Raw genomic sequence first — 23018 nt, forward strand, 5'->3', positions numbered from 1 at the left:
CCGGACAAGATTCGAACCAGCATCTCCAGCATGGGAGGCGGGCACGCTAACGAGGAGGCTAAAGGTTACAGCCTCTCGCGTCATTCGCAAGTGCACCTCTTGAGGCCAGGGGAGTGAGGTTTACACACACTGCACAGCACTTCCCAGCTGGCTACCATTACACTTGCATTGTGAGGACCAACAGAGCTGAAATATTCTTCTAATAAACTTCATTTGTGTTCTGCAGAACACAATTGAAGAAAGAAAGACATAAACATCTTGGATGGCATGAGGGTGAGTAAATGATGAGAGAATGTTCATTTTGGGGTGAACTATTCCTTTAAGACTCACAGAACTATTATTATGAGTAAATGAAGTGTTCATTGTAGTGTACAGCCATACAAGCAATTGACTGGTGCAAAAAAAAAAAAAATCCTCTATAATTTTTAGGCATATTTTATATTCTTGACACCACTGCTAACTGTTTGCCTTAACTGCCCAAAACCTTTTTACCAATAAAACTACTCACACACCTGGATCCAGTTTAACCATTTTGATAGCAGCCATTTCTGAGCTCCTGATGTTTCTAGCCTGAAAATACATAATATTACATGATTTACTGATTGAAAAGTCAGGTTAGACTTTTTCTTTCATAGCATATTATAACTTTGAACATTGCAATTAAAAGGGATAGTTCAGACAGTGAAATCTGATTGGATAAGCCATACTCAAAGTATGAGTATGTAAAATAGCTGATAGACGTACACCTGTGACAGCACATCAGTTGAACTGTTTATAAATGTACCAAAGCTACATATTGGAAAATACCACCTACAGTTACCCTTATGTATTAATTGGTGCAAGAATTCACTGAGATCTGAATCTTGTTGCACTGTAAAATATTGCTATTGCCATTGTTTAATGAACGTAATTAGCCACGAGAAACACGTGACAGTGATTTTAGGCATTTAGCTTTATGTTGTGCATAAGGACCATATTAAAATCACAGTTATGCAGTGTTTCTCACTGCTTTTATAGTATACTTGTATGCTTATTTTTGGTTTTCAAACTAACATTTTATGTTGATTAGGAAATGTGTATAGAACTGAGCAAATGTGACTCGAAAGCCATATTTATTTTGGTAAAATATCTTGGTCCTGCTGTAAAAAATGCAGGACAAAAGCCAGCTCTCCTGGCAAGCATTTTAATGATAAATATCCTAGTGTCAGTAGCAGCCCGCTGTGTCCTTCACTGTAACCTTGTTCTGTAGCTACCAGGAGCTGATATTCTTACTTCATTGGTCTAAAATGTACAATACTGCACAATAATCAGTTGATCATAGTTGAGGATGGATTCGATCAAGCTACTTTAATACCATAAATCCCATTTGCCAAGAATAAAAAGAATACAAATGAAACCTGATCTCAGTTGTGTCCGATTTTCATGAACATTTGAGTAGTAATTATATTAATATACTCCTAACTTTAATCCAAACCAGAAACCTACCCTAACCTTAACAGCACTGAGACCAAAACAGTTTTTATTTCACTTTCTTTTCTGAAAATAGAAACCCACACAGAAAAGTAAAACGTACGTCCTTAACCTAAAAATGTTACCCTAAACCTAACCAACAGTGTCTTAAAATGCAAATTAAAACAAAGCAGACATCCTTATCCTTAACCAAAACATAATCCTAACTAATAGTGTTTTAAAATGCAAATTAGAAAAAAAGAAAACAGACATTAACTGAAGCATCCATGTCATTTTGTGGCGCTGACATGACATTTTCGTGCATCTTTGGCTGCACTCAAACTGTGGTGAGCTACCAAGTAAGCTAATGACATAATGAATAAGTGTGTATATGTAGGTGGGTCTGTAATAAAAGTGTTAATATGTTTCATTTTTTTCAAATCATGCATTAAAGTAAATGTATTTTGATATAATAACATAGTGGGGGCGGGGGAGTAATAGAGTGAAAAATATGTATCAAAATCAGTAATTGTGTTCGTGATTTGTGTGACAATGATTAAATCACAGTTGTTGCAGCAAAATGTAGAAAGCGGCACGTACAAGTCAGTTTGCAAAAATGTACTGTATACAGAGTAGCATTCATTCTATGAGACCAGGTTGTTACCTTCCCTTGTGATGTGACCAGAAATGCGTTGTGTTGGCAGCATGGGAGACCCGGGTTCGGAGCCCCCGTGAAAACCAGGAAGTAATCGTGTTCGTAAAATCAGTGACAAGTGCGATTCAGAAGTTGCTATAATTCCACTAATATTACATTTTTACACAACTGATGGTTAGGTTTAGGTTTGGGTTTTGGGTTGGGGGTCATTCATCTTCACTGTACTACAGCCCGTTCAGCTGAAAACAACTTGCTTCACAGCTCGCATTTGCGCCTCTCCATGGACATTTTACACTAAAAATGTAGCTCATGTATGCCCAAAAGTCCAACAACACTTTCCACTTTGGCCACTGGAAGCTGTGTTTACAATTTTAGTAATCATAGACTGATTTCTAGAAAAGAAAAGTCAAACTACTGTTTCCATTTTCACTGTGGTCAGTCTGGTTTGTAATGGTATTTGAAGTTGAAACCATAAGAATTTCTATTGTTGTTTTAGCAGGTATGTGATGTGAAAGGCACAGCACGTCCAATTTTCAGAAACATTTCAGTAGTAATTACAAGAACAAACTCCTAGTCCTACAACAAATTCTAAACCTACCCCTAACCATAACAGTAATGAGACCAAAACTGCTACTACTGACAAACACACCAAAAGTGATAATGTTGACAAATTAGCACTAAATTTAGGAGAGCCCTAAATGTATTAACCATATAATTCATATTAAATGAATAGTATGCATACAGGCTGATTTACTTATTGATACATCAGATCAGGCCAATGGCTTAGAAAAACCATCTGCCAAAAATGTTAATCAGAAAAGTGGTCTTCCGTTTTTGCTTTCAGCTACTCATAAACATAACAAATCAAGAATTTCTGGACAAAACCTGGAACTTTGCTGTGCTGCTTTCCTGTTGTTTATCCTGGCATGCCAGAGGGCTTCCGGTCATGACTAAAGAAAGCAACAGTGCAACATTCTCTTTATGGTTTTGCTGTGCAACCTGAAATAAAGTAGCTACAAACCAAGGACAATGGCTGGATAACTTTGGCCAGAAATCCAAATCATGTCATTATTTTGCCTGTTGGCGTAGCCAGACACGAGAAGTCTGTCAAATGGAAAAACAGACTTTCTAAACTGTTTTGTTCCAAATGCAGCTGGGAATCCTTCCCCTGAAATATTTTTAGATCTTGAGAACTATCTTACTCGAAGTTGAGAGAGTTAGAGTACTGTCGCAGAAAGGATTCTTTGTGCATTGTATGATGGAAAACAAAGAGTTGTTGGCTCACCCACTGAGTTATGATAGAGTCAACTGTGTAAGGGATTGCTAAGAGTAACACATCTTCCCATTACTTTAGAAACATTAAAGACAGAACAGACAAGAAAACCAATAAAACCTTTACCTTGCCAGTGCCACAAACATCTTGCAGAATAAGTGTCACTCCTGAGATGTTTTAAAGGTCCATATTCATAATATTCCACCAATATCATGCTTGTGCTTCTTCATTGGAAACAAATTTATCAGCCAACCACATGCCATTCAATTGAAATCACAAACTATTTTGTATCACAACAATCTATTGCCATTTTTTTCCAATTTCCAATTACATAAATCTTTGTTGGATGTAAACGTTGAGTACAGAGTTGTCAGAAGTTACAGACTATTATTTTGTTGTTACATCTGAGGAAAATACCTAGAAATTAAGGTTGAATAGTTCAACCAAAAATGAAAATACTCTCATCATTTACACACCCTCATGCCACTCCAGAGCTGTATAACTTTCAATTTTAAAAGAATATCTCAGCTCTGTAGATCCATGCAATGATGTGAATGGTGACCAAAACTTTGAGGCTTCAAAACGCATATAAAGGCAGAAAAAGTAATCCATACGACTTCTGAAGTCATCTAATAGATTTTGGGTGGCTGTGGCTCAGTTGATAGAGCGGGTCGGCCACTAATTGCAGGGTTGGTGGTTCAAATCCTGGCCCACACGACTCCACATGCCGAAGTGTCCTTGGGGAAGACACTGAACCCCAAGTTGCTCCCAATGGCAGGCTAGCACCTTGCATGGCAGCTCTGTCACCATTGGTGTATGAATGTGTGTGTGAAGGAGTCACATTCGCCATTTTGGGAAAATAGAACTCCTTTTTCACTGTAAATCTTGACATCAGCACTCTCCATAGTGATAATGATTTCAAGCACCAACTAGTGCTCTGTGCATGCGTCTAGCACTAGGAAATGCACTTAGTAATCAAGCTTAAAATCATGATCGTGCCAATAGACTGCAATGGCATGATGTGCCAAAAAGTTTTACATTTTGGTCTGTTCTTCTCACCCATAATTAATTAGATAGTTTGAGAAGACATACATTAAACCACTGGAGTCATATGGGTTACTTTTATGATGACTTTATATCCTTTTTGGAGCTTCAAAATTTTGGTCACCATTCATTTGCATTGTCTGGACCTACAGAGCTGAGATGGTCTTCTAAGAACCTTCATTTGTGTTCTGCCAAAGAAAGTCATACACATCTGGGATGGCATGAGGGTGAGTAAATGATGAGAATTTTCATTTTTGGGTCGATTATCCAGTCTGTCAAGTAACATGAGTCTGAATTCTTGTTCAAATATCCAGCCGAACTAACAGAATACACAACAACTGAGTTTTGATTAGTTTAGTTTGGTCTCAAATATAGCATTAAAAACATGGTAATACCATGGTACTGTTTTGGTAGAGTCCTAATTCCTAAAAGAAAGGGTGCTTTCTCAGATCTTGACAGTATAACTTGTGTTTAAGCTTGAGACATTCATGTAGTGCATTCAGATATTTTTAATTCATGTTCAGGCTTGAAGATCTGCGTTAAGAGATGCAAAAGAAAAGCTATTTCTTTCAACATTCCTACCTTAAAGACATCTCCGTAAGTGCCACTCCCGATCCGATGAATAATCTCATAGTCATCCAGGGGATCCAAAAATGAGACTCCTATAGTATTCATGCCCCCAGCTCTCTACGCGATTCACTTACTCATCACAGCTGTCAATTGCGTCTCTGATTTGCGGCTAAGTCATCTCTTTTATCGGTGCGCTTTTATCAGAATTGAGACAAAAATTATTTAACTACAAATTTCAAAGCAAAAACAGTTCATGTGTGCACATCCAGGCCAACAGTCTTTGCCCCATCAGCTTTTTTAATGTCCTTCTCAGACTCGCGCACCCCTACACTCGCAATATGGATTTTGAGACGCGAGACACTATTTTCCGCGTCTGCGCATGCGCAAAACCTCACTCTTTCAATGGGCTGTGGTTGCAACATTTTCATTTCATAAGCCTTCACAACAAATTGGGTGCACAGTAAATAAATGACAGAAAACACTAACTAGTCTTTTTCTAAGTTGTTTATTTGATGTAAAATATACTTTTAACACTGAAAAAATAATTATGTTTAAACGGCATCACTGGACTGCATCCCTAAATGGGATACTTGACACTACTATAATCTTGAAGCCACCAATGAAAGCTGGCAGTTATGAACAAATGCAAACAAATACAAAAATGATCAATGTATGTTGAGAGCACAGACATATTTTGAATACATCTGACATGTACATAAAGCAATTAAATCATACATCCTACTATTGACATGGTTAGTAGAAAGAATTGCGTCTTTTCTAAAAACTTGATAACTTTGGCCTGTTTGATGAGGAATTCGGACTTTAAAAAAGATCAAGTTTGTAATTAATGACCCATTCAGATTTAAAGCAACTGAATTAAATAAACTCAGGGTCTAGTTTAACAAAACATTTAATGATATTCACCATTTTTGCAGATAAACTAATTAACATCCCTCTAGGTGAAACTGTAAATGGGGGGGAAACCTCAATGGGGTATATTAAAGAGTTTTGCGTGGTCGTTTCATAAAGGACAAGGTGTAGTCTCCAGAAGGTGTAGGTTTCTGTCTCTTCATCTGGACCTGGGATTGGGCGGTGAGCTGCAGTTTAATGGCACTAGAGTTGATCTTGGCCGCAGAAAGCAGCTCCTTCATACCCTTCATCTTCTCACTGTGAAATATCACCACCGGCCCTCCTGACACTGCAGTTTGCTGAGGTGAAGGTGTGGGACTTGGGGATGATGGCTCATTTTTGCCATCTGCCTCTTTCCCTCGAGCTCCAGCCGAAGAACGTCGGCGCCCTCCTTCTCCACCCACCTTTTTAGGCATGGGATTTTGGGTGGGCAAGGCGGCACCTGGAGGAGATGGACCTGCTTGTTCATCTAATTTGGATTCTCGCCTCGGGACCCGTCTACGTCCCTCACGCAGGTCTTCACTAGATTGGTCATCGTCATCCAGTGGTTCAGCATCTTTGGTGATGATTGACACTTTTTGCCTAATCTAAGGCAGAATGAATAAATAAAGTGCGATTAAATGACCATCAATAATCATAAAAGCAATAACAAGATATGCATTTTCAGAAGGAAATACTAGTGCTTGCAAAGCCGGAAAAGAACTTGGTGTTTTAGGCTTTAGTTCTGTGTAGACAAAATGCCGCATGAGAGCCGCTTTGCCTTTGTCATGACACGCAGCTTGTGCCTTGTGAAGAATGTGGTACATTGTGGAGAAGAGGGTTGTTGCAACACCAAAATTTCAGTAGTGTAAAAACAGCAAAAATATGCTAATATGGTAATGTGCTATTGATCACATTCCTTTAGCCCATTAAAAAAGTTACATTTCAATGTAAATAATAATAATACAAACCAAATACATGTTTCCTACAAGTGTTTCTCAATTACGCATGCATTGCTTAAAGGGATAGTACACCCAAAAATGATCTAATTTACTACTTTCTTCAGCAGAACACAAAGATTTTTAGAAGAATATCTAAGCTCTGTAGGTCCATACAATGCAAATGAATGGTGGCCAGAAATCTGAAGGTCCAAATATCATTTAAAGACATCATACAAGTAATCCAAATGACTCCAATGGTTTAATCTTTGTTTTCTGAAGCGATCCAATCAGTTGTGTGTTAGAACAGACCAAAATATAACTTTCTTTTTTTTTCTATAAATCTTGAGCAGTTTCCTTGGCAATCATGATTTCAAGCTCGATTACACTTCATATAGTGTCATCGATATGACACTCTGTGCATGCGTCAAGCACTAAAAAGTGTAAATTGAGAGATTGAAATGGCAAGATGTACTGTGAAACATTTTGGTTTGTCCTCACCCAAAACCTTTTGGATCGCTTAAGACAAAAGATTACATCACTGGAGTCATATGGATGACTTTTATGCTGCCTTTGTGCTATTTGGACCTTTAGAGTATTGGGCAGCATTCACTTGCATTATGAAGACCAACAGCTGAAATGTTCTAAAAATCTTAATTTGTGTTCTGCAGAAGAAAAAAGTCATTCACATCTGGTATGGCATGAGGGTGAGTAAATGATAAGAGGATTGTAATTTTGGGGTGAACTATCCCTATAAGTGTTTTTAAGAGTGCAAATTTTTTCCCCATTAAAAGAGTTTTACTCCTAAAGAAATTAATTGTAATTTTGAAACGTATGTATAAATACATGATAGCTCACATGAGATGTGGACTCTAGTCATACCAGTACACAAAAGCTGTTTAATTCTACATGGGGCAGGGACGCCCTCATGGGGGCTGCCATTTTAGAATCGGATGACCAGCTGAATACTGCTCACTTAATCTCAGTAATCGCCTTATTATTGGACACTTTCACCCTTGGATTAAAATAATCATGGCCAATTGTGAACAGTGAATTTCTACAATGGCATCTGCAACTATTGAAAACTATTGATTTTGAACGATGCTGCATCCACACCACTAGGTGTCACTGTAAGTCCAAGATGATACGAATAAAAAGTTAACGTTACTTAGTGCACCTTTAAGTAGGGCCCTACTGCATTTTTTATTTTTTTCCATAAATCCTGTCTCTTCCTTTTTTTTCCAGAATTACATATTTTAAAGATTAATTTCATCATCAAAATAGTCTCTAATTAATTCCTAAAACTTTTAACAAATTAATATAGAAAATAAAATTTCAACATGCTATTTCACTTTTACTAAATGTTAAATGGTCTGCACTTATATAGTGCTTTTTTAACCTTAGTGGTTTTCGAAGCACTTTACACTGTAACTCATTCACCCATTCATTTATTCTCACACACACTCACACACACACACACACACACACACACATGTTGTGTTTCCATGTTTTATGGGGACTTTCCATAGACATAATGGTTTTTATACTGTACAAACTTTATATTCTATCCCCTAAACCTAACCCTCACAGAAAACTTTCTGCATTTTTACATTCTCAAAAAACATAATTTAGTATGATTTATAAGCTGTTTTCCTTATGGGGACCGACAAAATGTCCCCACAAGGTCAAAAATTTTGGGTTTTACTATCCTTATGGGGACATTTGGTCCCCACAAAGTGTGTAAATACACACTTTGTGTATACACGCTCAAAAATACACGCACACACACACACACACACACACACACACACACACACACACACACACACACACACACACACACACACACCAATGATGGCAGATCTGCCATGCAAGGTAATAGCCTGCTATTGGAAACAACTAGGGGTTCATTGTCTTGCCTAAGGACACTCTGGCATGTGGAGTTGTGTGGGCCAGGAATCGAACTGCCAACTCTGTGATTAGTGGCCAACCCGCACTACCACCTGAGCCACAGTCGCCCTTTTATTCAGTACATTTTTTATTTGCATTATTATTATATATTAATTATTATTTGTATTATTATTATTACTACTAAAATTAATATTGCATTTGTCTATACATTTTTTATATATTTTGTGTCGCAATGTCTTCAATTTCAGGCGATCTTTTATTTTGAAACAAGCTTTTATTTTGAAGCTTAAGTGTGATCATTAAAGCACAAATGCTGTGATTTAATAATATAAATAATTAGTCTAAATGTGCTGCATGCTTTAAAGTGGATGAGTTCTCTGCTCTGTCATCTTATACAACAAGAAAGCTTCTCAATGTCAGTTAAGTGGTAGGCGTCATACATTCACTTTAAAGCATGCAGCTTTAAATTATATCATTAAATCACAGCATGTAGTGAACTGCTTATCCAGAGGAGTTAAGCTTCCATCAAAAACACACATCAAAATAAAAGCTTGTCGCCTGAAAATGAAGACATAGCGACACAAAATATAAAAAAAAATGTATAGACAAATGCAATGTTAATTGTAACATTGCAGCCTTTTGCAGTTTAATAATCATACAAGGGCATATCATTGTGCATTACCCCCCCTCCCCGTGTCTACTTTGTGTGTGAGCATTTGGAAACACTTGCCCAAACACAATTTTACCAGTATTGCTGGTAAAACTAAAATACATTTTGATTTTTAAAGCCTTGCAAGTTCTTTGATTATAAATATAGAAGTTAAACAGTTATTACCTGTGTGTCAAAGCGACTAAGGGATTGGACCAAGTAGGTGGCCCAACCAACATGAAGCACTGGTGTGAGACTTCCTTCTTCCCATTTACAAATCCCATCATAGAACCGTAATAAGTGAGCAAAGCACTCAGGGTCCTGAAGGGCAGATAAGGCAGCTACCACTCTGGGCTGGTCCTTTGTTATAAAAGCATGAGGAAACACAAGTAAAAAGAAAAGATTCATTCCAAACTTCGTTTCAAAATACATAATACTACAAAATACATAAAAGGGATAGTTGACCAAAAAATCATGGCAGGTTTGATATCAATTATCCCATTTACATACAAACCAATACACAGATAACTCCCAAAAATCAGCTTATTTAAAAAAAATCAGTCAAAGAAGAAAACCACATTTATTTATTTTTTAAAAGTGAAGAGGTTCAACACCGGTTAAGGTGTTTACATGCAATATGAAATAAGGGTAATGGGCAAAATCTACAAGTGGCGAACGGTTTATTCATATGTGGTTTTTGACCTTTAACATGTTTACATGACCACACATGTTTTATTTAGATTTATAAAGCATAATTAGTGTATGAGAATGCATGTAAATGGCCCAAGTGATACTGACCATCACTGGTTCAGTTGTGTCTTCAAACTGCGCATAACATACCAAATTTAAATATGCAGAAGCACAAATAAGATTTGAGAGCAATGGGAAAGGGCAATGACTACCAACATACATGTCGGTCTGTTCATCATACAATTATATTATACTTTTATAGTGCATGTTTTGTCATGTTCACAGTCTCCATCCACTAGCTTTGTGAATAATAAGCAACTTAACCCTTCTGTGCAGCATCTATTTTGTGTTCCACAGAAGTACTATATGTTTGGAACAACATAAGGGTGAGTAAATTATGACAAATGAAAACAAATTAGTACTTTAAAATGTTAACATTTCTTAAATGAAAAACACTACCTTTTCTGCCCCTTCGGCCCCTTCACCACTTTCAGCAGCAGCCGCTGTCTCTTTAAGGAGGGTTGGAATTACATCATTAGCGATGTCAAAAAACTCTTTATAGATCTCCTCATCTTCTCGGCAGTAGTTGTAACTGTAGACCAACAAAAGATTAAATATTAGATTTTGTCCGTGGCTTACTGAAGCAATGTGCAGATTTTCTTCAGTATGTGATTTATACACACACACACAGTATGTGATATATACACACACACACACTTATATATACATACAGTGCATCTGGAAAGTATTCACAGCACTTCACTTTAACCACATTTTGTTATGTTACAGTCTTATTCCAAAATGGATTGAATTCCTTATTTTCCTCAAAATCCTACAAACAATACCCCATAATGACAATGTGAAAAAAGTTGGTTTGAAATCTTTGCAAATTTATTAAAAATAAAAAAAGATTAAAAGCACAGGTGCATCCTGTTTCCACTGATCATCCTTGAGATGTTTCTACAACTTTATTAGAGTCCACCTGTGGTAAATTCAGTTGATTGGACATGATTTGGAAAGGCACACACCTGTCTATATAAGGTCCCACAGTTAACAGTGCATGTCAGAGCACAAACAATGCCATGAAGTCCTCTGAGACAGGATTGTATTGAGGCACAGATTTGGGGAAGGGTACAGAAAACGGTTTGCAACATTGAAGGTCCCAATGAGCACAGTGGCCTCCATCATCCATAAATGGAAGAAGTTTGGAACCACCAGGACTCTTCCTACAGCTGGCCAAACTGAGCGATCGGGGGAGAAGGGCCTTAGTCAGGGAGGTGAACCCGATGGTCACTCTGACAGAGATCCTGCATTTCTCTGTGGAGAGAGGAGAACCTTCCAGAACCACCATCTCTGCAGCACTCCACCAATCAGGCCTGTAGAGTGACCAGACGACCCCAAGCACACAGCCAAGATAACAAAGGAGTGGCTACGGGACAACTCTGTGAATGTCCTTGAGTGGCCCAGCCAGACCCCAGACTTGAACCTGATTGAACATCTGTGGAGAGATCTGAAAATGGCTGTGCACCGACGCTCCCCATCCAACCTTCTGGAGCTTGAGAGGTCCTGCAAAGAAGAATGGGAGAAACTACCCAAAAATAGGTGTGCCAAGCTTGTAGCATCATACTCAAAAAGACTTGAGGCTGTAATTGGTGCCAAAGGTGCTTCAACAAAGTATCGAGCCAGGCTGTGATACTTATGTACATGTGATTTTCTTTTTTATTTGTATTTTATAAATTTGCAAAGATTTCAAACAAATTTCTTTCACATTGTCATTATGGGGTATTGTTTGTAGAATTGAGGAAACTAATGAATTGAATCTATTTTGGAATAAGTCTGTAACATAACAAAATGTGGAAAAAGTGAAGCGCTGTGAATACTATCCGGATGCACTGTATATATACACACACACACACACACACTTGACATCAGATGTTCACATATACCTTAGCCAAATCCATTTAATCCCAGTTTTTCACAATACCTGACGTTTTATCGTAAAGCTTTCCCTTTCTTAGGTAAATTAGGATCACTATTTTAAGAATGTGAAATGCCAGAATAATAAAAGAGAGAATTATTTATCTCAGCTTTCCCAGTAGGTCAGAAGTTTACATACAATTTGTTAGTATTTGGTAGCATTGCCTTTAAATTGTTTAACTTGGGTCAAATGTGTTGGGTAGCCTTCCACAAGCTTCTCACAATAAGTTGCTGGAATTTTGGCCTATTTCTCCAGACAGAACTGGTGTAACTGAGTCAGATTTGTAGGCATCCTTGCTTGCACATGCTTTTTCAGCTCTACCCACAAATGTTTTATCGGACTGAGGTCAGGACTTTGTGATGGCCACTCCAATACCTTGACTTTGTTGTCCTTAAGCCATTTTGACACAACTTTCGAGGTATGTGTGGGGACATTGTCCATTTGGAAGACCCATTTGCGACCGCACTTTAACTTCCTGTATTTTACTTCAATATATCCACATAATTTTCCTTCCTCATGATGCCATCTATTTTGTGAAGTGCACCAGTCCCTCCTGCAGCAGAGCACCCCCACAACATGATGCTGCCACCCCCATGCTTCACATTTGGGATGGTGTTCTTCAGCTTGCAAGTATCACCTTTTTTCCTCCAAACCTAAGGATGGTCATTATGGCCAAACATTTACATTTTTGTTTCATCAGACCAGAGACATTTTTCCAAAAAGTAAGATATTTGTCCCTTGCAAACTTTAGTCTGGCTTTTTTATGGTGGTTTTGGAGCAGTGGCTTCTTCCTTGCTGAGCAGCCTTTCAGTTTATGTCGATATAGGGCTAATTTTACTGTGGATATAGATACTTCTCTAGCTGTTTCCTCCAGCATCTTCACAAGGTCCTTTGCTGTTGTTTTAGGATTGATTTGCACTTTTCTCACCAAACTAAGTTTATCTCTAGGAGACAAAATGTGTCTCCATCCTGAGCAGTATGATGGCTGAGTGGTCCTATGGTGTTTATACTTGCATACTATTGTTTGTACAGATGAACATGGTACCTTCAGGCATTTGGAAATTGCTCCCAAGGATGAACCAGATATGTGGAAATCCACAACTGTTTTTCTGAGGTCTTGGCTGATTTATTTTGATTTTCCCATAATGTCAAGCAAAGAGGCACAGAGTTTGAAGGTAGGCCTTAAAATACATCCACAGACACACCTCCAATTGACTCCAATTAGCCAGAGCTAATTATCAGAAGCAAATTAGCGAATTCTCAAAAGGCTCAACATAATTTTCTGGAATTTTTCATGCTTCTTAAAAGCACAGTTAATAGTGTATGTAAACTTCTGCCCCACTGGAATTGTTATATAGTCAATTAAATATAATAATTGTTGGAAAAATTACTCGTGTCATGCACAAGGTAAATGTCCTAGACGTCTTGCCAAAACTATAGTTTGCTAATATTAAATCTGTGGAGTGGTTAAAAAAAATTTGTTAAATTACTTAAACTGTGTGTATAATATATATATATATATATATACACACACACATATACACATATACAGGTTCACTCTTAAATGGATAATCATAGTTTATGCTTGCTGTCATAGTTCAAAGCGACACCAATAAACACAAAAACACGTCAGAGGAACAGAGGGTAGGAGAGATAGCTAATTTTTTCCTGAAGGAAGAGGAAACAGGAAGACCATGAAAAGGAAGTGGATGGGAGTGAGCAGTAGATCTTTGTGTGCTTTGTGCAGACATCCTTCAGGACACAGGGATATTAGAATAAAGTATTTTTAGCACTCCATCCACTGCAATGTGTATTTAGTGGGAGGAATGTACAGATTGTCTCTCGACAGGGACCACTGCCAAGGCCAAGGCAGGAATGAGTCTCCTAATGACTTTGTAAAGACAAACAGCATGAGGCAACACAGAAAATGCTGGCAACCACCAAATTTCCCATTTAGTTTTAACATTCAAAATGCTTGAAGAGAGAATGTATGACATTAAATGAGTTTGCTGCAGTAACAAAGATGTTTTAATTTAGAAATGATAATAAAAAAGACTAAATCAATTTAAATCTTTAATTAGTAGGGCATTACAGGCATCACAAGCATTACAGAGATTAACCAAAGCAGATTAGGTCTACAAAATAATAAGAACTATAAGCACTAGTTACAGACAAACACTGCCACCTGCTGTTAAATAAAGTGATACACAGAGAACGATGTAGCTGCAGGCCAAACTCCAAAAAGGGGCGGGAGCTCCAAACCACCTGCAAAGATATGCAGACCCCTAACCCTTTCTCTAAACCGTGAGTGGAAGTGTTGCCCCCTTTTAGAGCTGGCCCAAGCCCCTTCTGGAGTAACCCAGCCCTTTTTTGGAGATTCCACCCCCATTTGGAGATCTCCGGGCTGCAGCTATACCTACTTGGATATACGAGGTGAAAGAACAGTAGAAGCAATTCCCTGCCTTTTCAAAAAAAGGTCATTGTTACTTTAAAACCGAGAGCTCAGCATTAGGTAATGAGCAGATTTATGTATTGATACACTTACTCTTGCATTACTGATGCAGCCTCAGACCAGGCACGCAAAGCCTCCTGGACATTTCTGTGTCTGTAATGGTACCCAGCCAGATACATGAATGGGTAGATGTGCTCATTGTTGTAATATTTCTTAGCTGAGTCGACTGCCTGATAAAGAAACAAATAGATTAGTCCACAAAAACCTGACTAAAGAATAAAGCAAACCATTATTTCAAGTAATTGGCTGTACCCTTTATTTTTTCAAATATAAACATTTGAAAATTCTATAATGTAATCCCTAATATGAGAATGACTCAAACAAACTTTGTCTTCTATAATAATTTGCTTTATTGCACAGGTAATAACCGTTTACATCTGTATTTACGCTATAATAATTATAGATCACAAGTTGTTAATTCATCATTGAACAGCTTCCACAGGGTTTACTGGACGTTAAAATGCTTAAAGATTTTATGTCTGCAAATGTAGGTGTAATAATAAACCTTAAGGTGAATGGACAGAGGGTTTTCCTTGCCAGTCATGGGCTCCTGGTCTTCAAGGTCAGCCAAAGTTCCCATTGCCATAGGATACCTTCAAGTTCAATCAGTAAAAGAGAACAAATATTCAGCAAGAGCGAGTTCTATACAATTATCAGGTTAAACTACTCTGATTTTTTTGTCTGATCCTTGTTTTGTGTTTAAGAGACATGCAACAAACCTCTCCAAATCTCCTCGATCATACAGTAGCCACAACAACCTCTGAGAAACAGAAGGACAGCATTCTTAACATGTCAATCTTCCAATGAGAATATAAACATATGTACAAAAGATACAAGATTGTACAAAGTACCAGTACAAAGTTTGACAGTGCAAGAATGACAAAAAAACAAAGTAAAAGAATAATACATAGAACACAGAATAAACATGGGTGGTTTGAAGGCATACTTGCTGGAGCTGCAGCAACTCAGTGCTGTCTGTATGCAGATCTAGAGATGGATTGATGGCACAAACCATGAACGCTACCTCCATATTCCTGTTACACTTCATGTAGGAGCCTTTAAGATACAACCAGCTCTAAGGATAGAGAAAAAAATAGATGCAACACAAATTTACAACATGACATTTCTTATCAAATTGATGTGTGTGTGTGTGTGTGTGTGTTTATGTAGATTAATGTTTATCACATTCATAAACACTAACATAATGCCTTTTACCCTCTCTGTGACTCCAGCACTGACAGTCTGGCCTCTCCTGTCTTCGTTGCCCTTCCCATGCCATGTGACCTCTGCTGTCTCTTCCCCACTCTTGCCGAATATCACCCAGGCATGATCCTCAGAAAGGGAGAGATGAACATCCTTCAGGCCCAAAACCTGACATGCAGCTACCACTGCAAATGCTACTCCTGAGCTGTCCAGCTTTGTGCCTTTAAAAAAGAGAGACAGATTTTTATAGCAAGTGGTTTGGGAGCATGCCACATCTTGGGGCATGAATTCATTGAAGACTAAATCTTGCTGAGATTTCAAGAACTTTGTGAAGTTTTACCTGTGATGAGACTGAACAGGGACTGAATGTGTGCTCTGTCTTTGAAATATGACCGGCTAAGACTATTCCAGATCACATCCGAGACCTTCTTCACCAGCTCACGGCTGGAACCCCCAGCAGGTTTGCGGTACTGTGACAGGTCCAAGGCACCACGAATCTGGGCCGTGAAGCGCTCATACAGGGCAGATATGAGATTCAGCTCTACTGAAGGGAAGCAGGTGTTAAGGCAGTCAGGTGTGAGTGGCTCAAAGCGAACTCCTGGGACGTTGACCGGCACAACTCTGTTGACAGCCAGGAAGTGCTCCACAAAACCCAGCACTAGTGACAGCAGGGCCAGATCTGGCTCTGGGTTACTAAGCTCGGACTGGAAAAGCTGCACAACTGCATCGATGCCCCGAAGAGGGAAATGCTTCTTCTGAGCCGACCGAAGTCCCATTGTCAGCGGAAGAGTCGTAAAAAGGGTCCCAGTCTGACGTTATCTTCAAATCATGGATAAGATATAATCAAAACTTAATTTAACAAAAGTGAGTCCCTTAGTAATTTTTCAGCAATGTGTTTACAGTCTAAATTTATTTTTCTGAATAGAATTCAATACTTTATCACTTCATTCCAAAATGCTAATATATTACTGTACTGTATATTACTGTTAATAAATCATTGTTTGCTTTCAAAAGTACCACGAATATGGCTGAATTATTATCATATTCATTTGTCATGCTATTTACTCAAGGAGTTGCAAGGAATATCATGGTATTGTTTTTAAGCTTGTGTAGAAAAGATACTCACTAACAACAATGTTTCAGGTAAGGGAGTTCCCAGAGACACGTGTTAGAATGTAGCAAGATGTCCCAAATTTAAATTCAAACATTCTAATTTCAAAACGTAGCTTCTGACCAGACTGAAAATGACCTGAAGTGGCTGAAATGAAAAATATATAGACTCTAACCTACTAACTAGTGCTTAAATGTAGTATACTTTATTGATCCCGAAGGGGGGACGTATGTACGGCGTATTAATTATCATCCTTCAGCAACAAAACATTGAAATGTGTTTGAAATGTGAGCCAACAATCCAAAGCAAATGCTCAAGTCCTCTGGAAACTCATGTGCTTTATGGGCGGACATCTGCGTGATGCTGCTGCAGCTAGGCTAGCTTTTACATAATTGGACGTTTCTGGTGTTTTTTCTGAACCTAAAGAATGTTTTGTAACGGATACATTGCTCTCACCGTACTTTCCAAACAAAGAAACGTTACATTGTTTCAAGCTCACATCATACCTTTGTTGAAATTATATCCACATGCTTTTGTTTTGCCGCGCAGTCAAGCGACAGACGTTCAGACGAAGACCACAGACATAAATAATCAGTTCGCACGTCAACGAACTGTAAGGACTGAATTATGCTTATTCATATTATACTGAGATCAGACACACAAAAAAACACTTCCTGTTTTTCTAAGCTTTTTGGGGAAATGTAGTCTTTTTGGGATGTCGTCCTTCTCCGTCTCAGCCGTAGACTTATGTGTAAAACAAAAACTACGCAAAAGAGGGCGCTACAGTGCACTAAATGTAATCGTGGCCCATCGCTCAGCGACCGACCACTTTTTCAGCCGTCTGTATTCCGGAAGTATTTTTACCCATTCATTTCTTCCATAGACTTTTTATAAAATCCTTCATAAAAGAGTTGTGAGCCATGAACCAAACCAGCCAGCTCCGAGGTGAATCACAACAGCACAAACTTTGCTTTGAGGCAAAATTATTTGAAAATCAGACATAAAGACAAAATGTACAAGGCTGTGTACTTACCGTCTATACTGAGGGCACGGACTACAATCCCATGAAGCATTGCGAATCAGAACGCGCTTTATTGCCAAGTGTGCTTTTTCAGTTAACATAAATATATTGACATTTTATTTTTTTAATTGGCTGAAGGACGATTGTCAAGTCATTTCTATTTGTATAGCGCCTTTCACGACACACATCGTTTCAAAGCAGCTTTACAGAAGTTCAGGCATTAACAGACGATAAAACTGTAATATAATGTCTTAAGAGTCATTAAAGGGTAACTAAACACCTGCTCAGAGTCTGACTCCACCCACTAGAAATATTTGAAAATGCTGGAAAAGTGGGCAGACCCCGGCGGGGATAGAGGGAACGAACCGAGTGCGGGGCTGGGGGGGGGGGCACCTGAGACTCGTAGTGACGGATTAATTGACAGCTGCTGTCAGACTCTATGTTAATATTATTCCTCACACGGTCGCAAGACGACATGTAGGCCCTACATGAATCTGGCGTGGTGAGCTGGAACCTGCTTACGTCAGCTTTCACCGCTTACGTCACGAAGTACCGCAACAGCCAATAGGAAAATTCAACTGCAGTAGCCACCGTTAAACCTGAAGAGGGCAGCACTCAGACGTTTTTACACCATATATTGTAGAATTAAAACACTTTATACACAAATGTCAAAAAAATTACTTGAATCAATGACCAGTACTAATAAAGCCCCATGCTTACAGATCATTAACTAAAAAAAGTTGGTTTAGGGTTTAGTTACCCTTTAATGTGTAGTTTGATAAACTACGATTGTGAATTGTGTTTAAAAATAAGTTATTAAATAACAATTGTATTTATAACCCCAGTGAGCAAGCCGAAGGCAACTGTGACAAGGAACACAAAACTCTGTAAGTTGTTGGTTCATGGAGAAAAATAACCTTGGGATAAACCAGACTCACTGTGGGGGCCAGACTAGGATGTCACCCACTGATCTATATATTTAACATACCAAGTGTGTGACATCATTTCATAGCATAGATCTTAAACTAAAGTTCACAGCATCATAATAACAGTGGACAATACGGGACACCCAAACAACCTCCACTATCAGTATTAAAATGTTAGTAATGTATGAAAAAAAAGGGGAAAAATTATGATTTTGTGTTTATTTTTGTAGATGTTAAGTGTGCAGCTTTGGGGACATAAAGAAATGACACTAGTTCAATAAATAAAAATGACTTTTTGGCTGTATTGTTGGTATTTATAATTAATTTCCTGTAAATAAAATAATTTATATTTTGGTGCAATTAAAAGAAATAGTTAACCCCAAAAAAATATTATTCTCATAATTTGCTCACCCTTATGTCATCTCAAACTCGTATTATTATTTTTTTCTACTCTGGAACACAAACGAAGCTATTTAAATTAGAGTTATGATGTATGTTTTTCCATTAGGCACGATCATAATTTCAAGCTCGATTACACTTCCTTGCACATGACATGCACGGAGCGCTAGATGGCGCTAGGTCAAACCACCTCCTCTCTCTCTCTCTCTCTCTCTCTCTCTCTCTCCTCGTGTACCCGCCCTATTTCTCCTGCACTGCCCCCATCCACTGCAACATTCAGGCAGGTTCACCTTATGAGCATATGCACAGCTTCTCAGCCTCGGTGACGTCGCTGCTTTGTTGGGACATCCTCGGTGAATCGGGGAAATTCAGAGTATTTAATCAGCAGCCATAACTTCAGACAACGCCTCTACACATCAAACGCTTTAGAATAACACTGCAAAATGGCAGATCCAATATCCCAGTCAGCTCAGATTTCATCGTCACATGGCCTAAACGATGGACACCCAACGTCCAAAGACTCGAAGTTATCCGGTAAGAGAAGCTGAATCAGCATGCAACAGTGTCGATAAGGGTTTGTCCTTCTGTTTGGATGCTAAGTCATACGTGTTAATTTATTACCAGAATAAATTTGAATGCCAATATGGTGCATTTAAGGACAATGCAAACTGGTAGTTTAATTCAAATCAATGTGCATTAATGCACACGTTTAAAATGCATTAAGGGATACCATAAGGGCTTTCCTGCGTTATGTACTGTTTATTCCTCACGTACACCTTCCATACCGCCTCCCTTTCATAAGCATAATACGAAGATCTGTAGGGCAAACTGGCATGGCGGATGTGGGGCTCGGAATGAATGTGTTCTCGTTCTCAACCATGACCTAACGTTTATTTTTAGGTATAGGCAACGGAGAAACATGGGGACATTTAAAACCTCTATGAACCCAAGCTGAAATGGGCACATGTTGCGGCTCAGCTGATGATCTGCAGTGCAGATACATCCGAAACTGGAATACGATGTAAATGAAGGGGAAACCCTCACACCTCAACTGCATGACGCGTCGCGACAAGCTTGAACGCGTCCATAATAATAAACGAAGTTGTTTTGCAGTAGTTCGCTGACTTTGCTCCGTTAATTATAAACAGAGCATTCTAGCTAGTCACGTCGCTTGCCGTGTAAACAACGTCTTAAAGGCACCACATCTTTTTTCGTAACGTTTTAGACATTGTAAACAAACCCCCACGCCTTTGTAAGGACATACAATGGTTAATTTATCAATATTAACGCGTTCCCAGTTGCCCCGTGAAAAGACATGCTCTCTTTTGTTCTGTTCATGTGTATTTTTCCGTTGTGAAAACAATAGAGCAAGGTTGTTGTTGACAGGGGCTGGCGGTTCAATGCTATTTAGGTCGTCAGCAGATATCGAGCGATTTTGGCCTCCTCGATTTGGCTCCATTAAGGCGTCTGGGAATTTAATAGAATTAGAACGTGAAGTTAAGACGCCAAGGTTTATGACGTCACGCAGTTCCGAATTTTCAGCACCTTTTAAATTCGTTTTACGTCTGCAGGTGCTGCTTTAGGCTCTTTAGCCCTTGGGTGTAGGACATTTGGGTTCAAATTGAGATCAGATCTGAATTTTACTTCTAGGATATAGACAAGGCTGTTTTACTGTCACACACACTATCTGTAAAGATGACATATTGGACTAGATGGACGAATTTAGCTGCAAAGGCCTTCTGGAATGGCCCTATTTCGCCAAAACACAATCTGAGATGTCTGCATCTGTTTTTATCACAATTTATTAGGCTATGATATTCAATTTCTTGTTACATAATAAAGATGATATGAATATAAAGGTACTAGATGAGCCCATTCTTGGCTCAATTGTTTTATTGGAATGTAGGCCTTGTCTAGTCGACTCTTATAAATCAGTGGTCATACAACCCCTAGTGTACACACATTTATTTTAGTTTTTACTAACGGATAAACAAGTTGAAATTATTTTCTGTGGTAATCGACAACATATCACAGATGATTTCACATTATGTGGGACCAAAGAGCAGATACTTTTGGTCATCTAAACAAATTTTACTTCAGACAGGGCAATACTGTCGTCTTGCTTTGTCTTCAGAAAATTGTCTTTCTCTCTGTCTATCTCTCTCTCTCCCTCTTTTGACTGGGTGAGATCCCTAAGGTCAGTACAGCTGGCTGAGGCAACACTCTTATAGCCCTTTTCCACCAACATGGTTCTGGTGCAGGTTCCTGGGCCGGTGGAAATTCTCAAAATGTTCAACACATTTCCAATGCCAAAAAGGCCATTTTGGGGCCGAAACCCTGGTTTTGCACTGGCCCCAAAAGCTTGCTGATTACATCAGGGGATTGGGGGTGGGATAATGTTTTGTCACTATGGTAAAGTTTTCCCAAACAACAACACTAGCTACCATCTGCAGCAAGGATAACTTCTTTGCTCTATAACAACAATAAAAACCCACAATTTTCAGACATCAAAAGTGTTCAGGTAACACGACGAAACAAGTGTTCTACTTGCGATATGGTATTTACGAAGATCCGAGAAAAACTAGAGAGAAATACTCTTATGAGAATAAAAATACAGCACAAAATGATGCACACCACCTTCAATCAGACAATTGACCTAATCATAAACGAATTGAAAACACTTAAGGGAGTACAGGGACCATAAGAAGGGCAAAAGTGACAGTGAACAGAGCAACAATGTTTTGGACTTGGACACTGACCAGCCTGCTAACTAACTGCGGCATTGAATTCAGCCAGTAATGCTTGTGATAAACAGTCAATCGCCAGTGTCCTCTGCAGCTGATCTCAGCAAGTTGTTATGTTTGCCAACTTTGTTAGCTTTTCTTACACTGTTGTCATCTTTTGAATTTTTTTTTTGTTCTGTAAGGGGAATTTTGACTAGCTACTCACTAAGTTTGAAAACTTTACTCAATCAATAATATTATATGCGATGGCTAAAATACAAATACTACCATCTGTTACACTAATGCTAATGATAATTCCACCGTAACAGTTTACAGAACTTATCAAGTTAAGCTATAGTTCATACTATGTACCGTAATTTCCGGACTATAAGCCGCAACTTTTTTCCCACGCTTTGAACCTCGCGGCTTATACAATGACGTGGCTAATGTATGGATTTTTCCCGCTTTCAAATTTTATAAAATAAAAAAAACATTCTGTGACGTGCTCAGTTTTTTGGCGGCATGAAGCTTTCATTAGACCAATGAAATTGCCGAACGGGTTAAGGTCAAAACAACTTTTTTGTTTACTGTTTAGATTAAATCGAAGCGCTCAAACTTCCCATCATTCTGATTACGGTAGTAATTTTGTCACCCTCACCATGGCAAAGACATGGAGAAACGCATATGATGCTGCTTTCAAGTTGAAGGCGATTGATCTGGCTGTTGCACGGGAGCTTGGTCTTAATGAGTCGATGATAAGACGTTGGAAACAGCAGCGTGATGAATTGACTCAGTGCAAAAAGACAACTAAATCTGAGGCTATTCAACTCCGACACCGAAGGAGATGACTTCAGTGGTTTCAGTGCACAGGACGAGGAAGATAGTGACCAATGACTTTCTTGGTAGGCTACTGTTTACTGCAAATGTTTTATTACAAGCCGTGTGTGGCAGCGGGGGTGTGGTCAAGCGCCCGTCCGGGAGAGAAAAGCTGTAAAGGCGCTTACACCTGCGCTAAATTATGTCTAACACCGGTGTCTAATTTCAAGTGCCCTGCTTCACGTGTCCTTCTTGGGAAAAC

The 23018-nt window shown here is 38.7% G+C and overlaps 3 protein-coding genes across 5 annotated transcripts in view; 1 reads left to right on the top strand and 2 right to left on the bottom strand.

Moving 5' to 3' along the window:
* The window catches only part of map4k2 (mitogen-activated protein kinase kinase kinase kinase 2), a 30434-nt gene extending 25094 nt beyond the window's left edge, over positions 1–5340 (bottom strand). For 2 of the 3 annotated variants that reach the window (XM_052126586.1, XM_052126601.1), the window contains exons 1-2: positions 5004–5340; positions 513–570 (exon numbers count right to left, since the gene is read on the bottom strand). In XM_052126586.1, coding sequence (XP_051982546.1) covers positions 513–570; positions 5004–5096 — 151 coding nt within the window. In that variant the 5' untranslated portion in view covers positions 5097–5340. Of the gene's footprint in view, positions 1–512; positions 571–5003 lie in introns of those variants that run through there. The other variant, XM_052126594.1, reaches the window with a different exon arrangement.
* A 146-nt stretch (positions 5341–5486) lies between these two features.
* LOC127646262 (menin-like) lies at positions 5487–17574 on the bottom strand. The gene is made up of 10 exons (XM_052129765.1): positions 17378–17574; positions 16101–16579; positions 15773–15981; positions 15504–15632; positions 15277–15317; positions 15063–15150; positions 14591–14727; positions 10527–10659; positions 9564–9737; positions 5487–6487 (listed from the first exon to the last, which is right to left on the bottom strand). The coding sequence occupies exons 2-10, from the start codon at positions 16534–16536 to the stop codon at positions 5990–5992; spliced, it is 1845 nt and encodes a 614-aa protein (XP_051985725.1). The 5' UTR covers positions 16537–16579; positions 17378–17574; the 3' UTR covers positions 5487–5989.
* A 1889-nt stretch (positions 17575–19463) lies between these two features.
* Positions 19464–23018, top strand: part of LOC127644303 (uncharacterized) — a 33983-nt gene continuing 30428 nt past the window's right edge. Inside the window, exon 1 of the mRNA XM_052127428.1 lies at positions 19464–19751. Coding sequence (XP_051983388.1) covers positions 19661–19751 — 91 coding nt within the window. The 5' untranslated portion in view covers positions 19464–19660. The remainder of the gene's footprint in view (positions 19752–23018) is intronic.

Source organism: Xyrauchen texanus, chromosome 1 (genome assembly GCF_025860055.1).
Source record: "Xyrauchen texanus isolate HMW12.3.18 chromosome 1, RBS_HiC_50CHRs, whole genome shotgun sequence".
Lineage (NCBI taxonomy): Eukaryota > Metazoa > Chordata > Actinopteri > Cypriniformes > Catostomidae > Xyrauchen > Xyrauchen texanus.

Bases quoted from the DNA above. Each gene is read 5' to 3' on its own strand.
- LOC127646262 (XM_052129765.1), bottom strand. From the start codon at position 16,536: ATGGGACTTCGGTCGGCTCAGAAGAAGCATTTCCCTCTTCGGGGCATC. The intron at 15,982-16,100 runs GTAAAACTTCAC...TCTTTTTTAAAG, and splicing joins CCTGTTCAGTCTCATCACAG to GCACAAAGCTGGACAGCTCA. The intron at 15,318-15,503 runs GTATGCCTTCAA...TCTGTTTCTCAG, and splicing joins AGTTGCTGCAGCTCCAGCAA to AGGTTGTTGTGGCTACTGTA.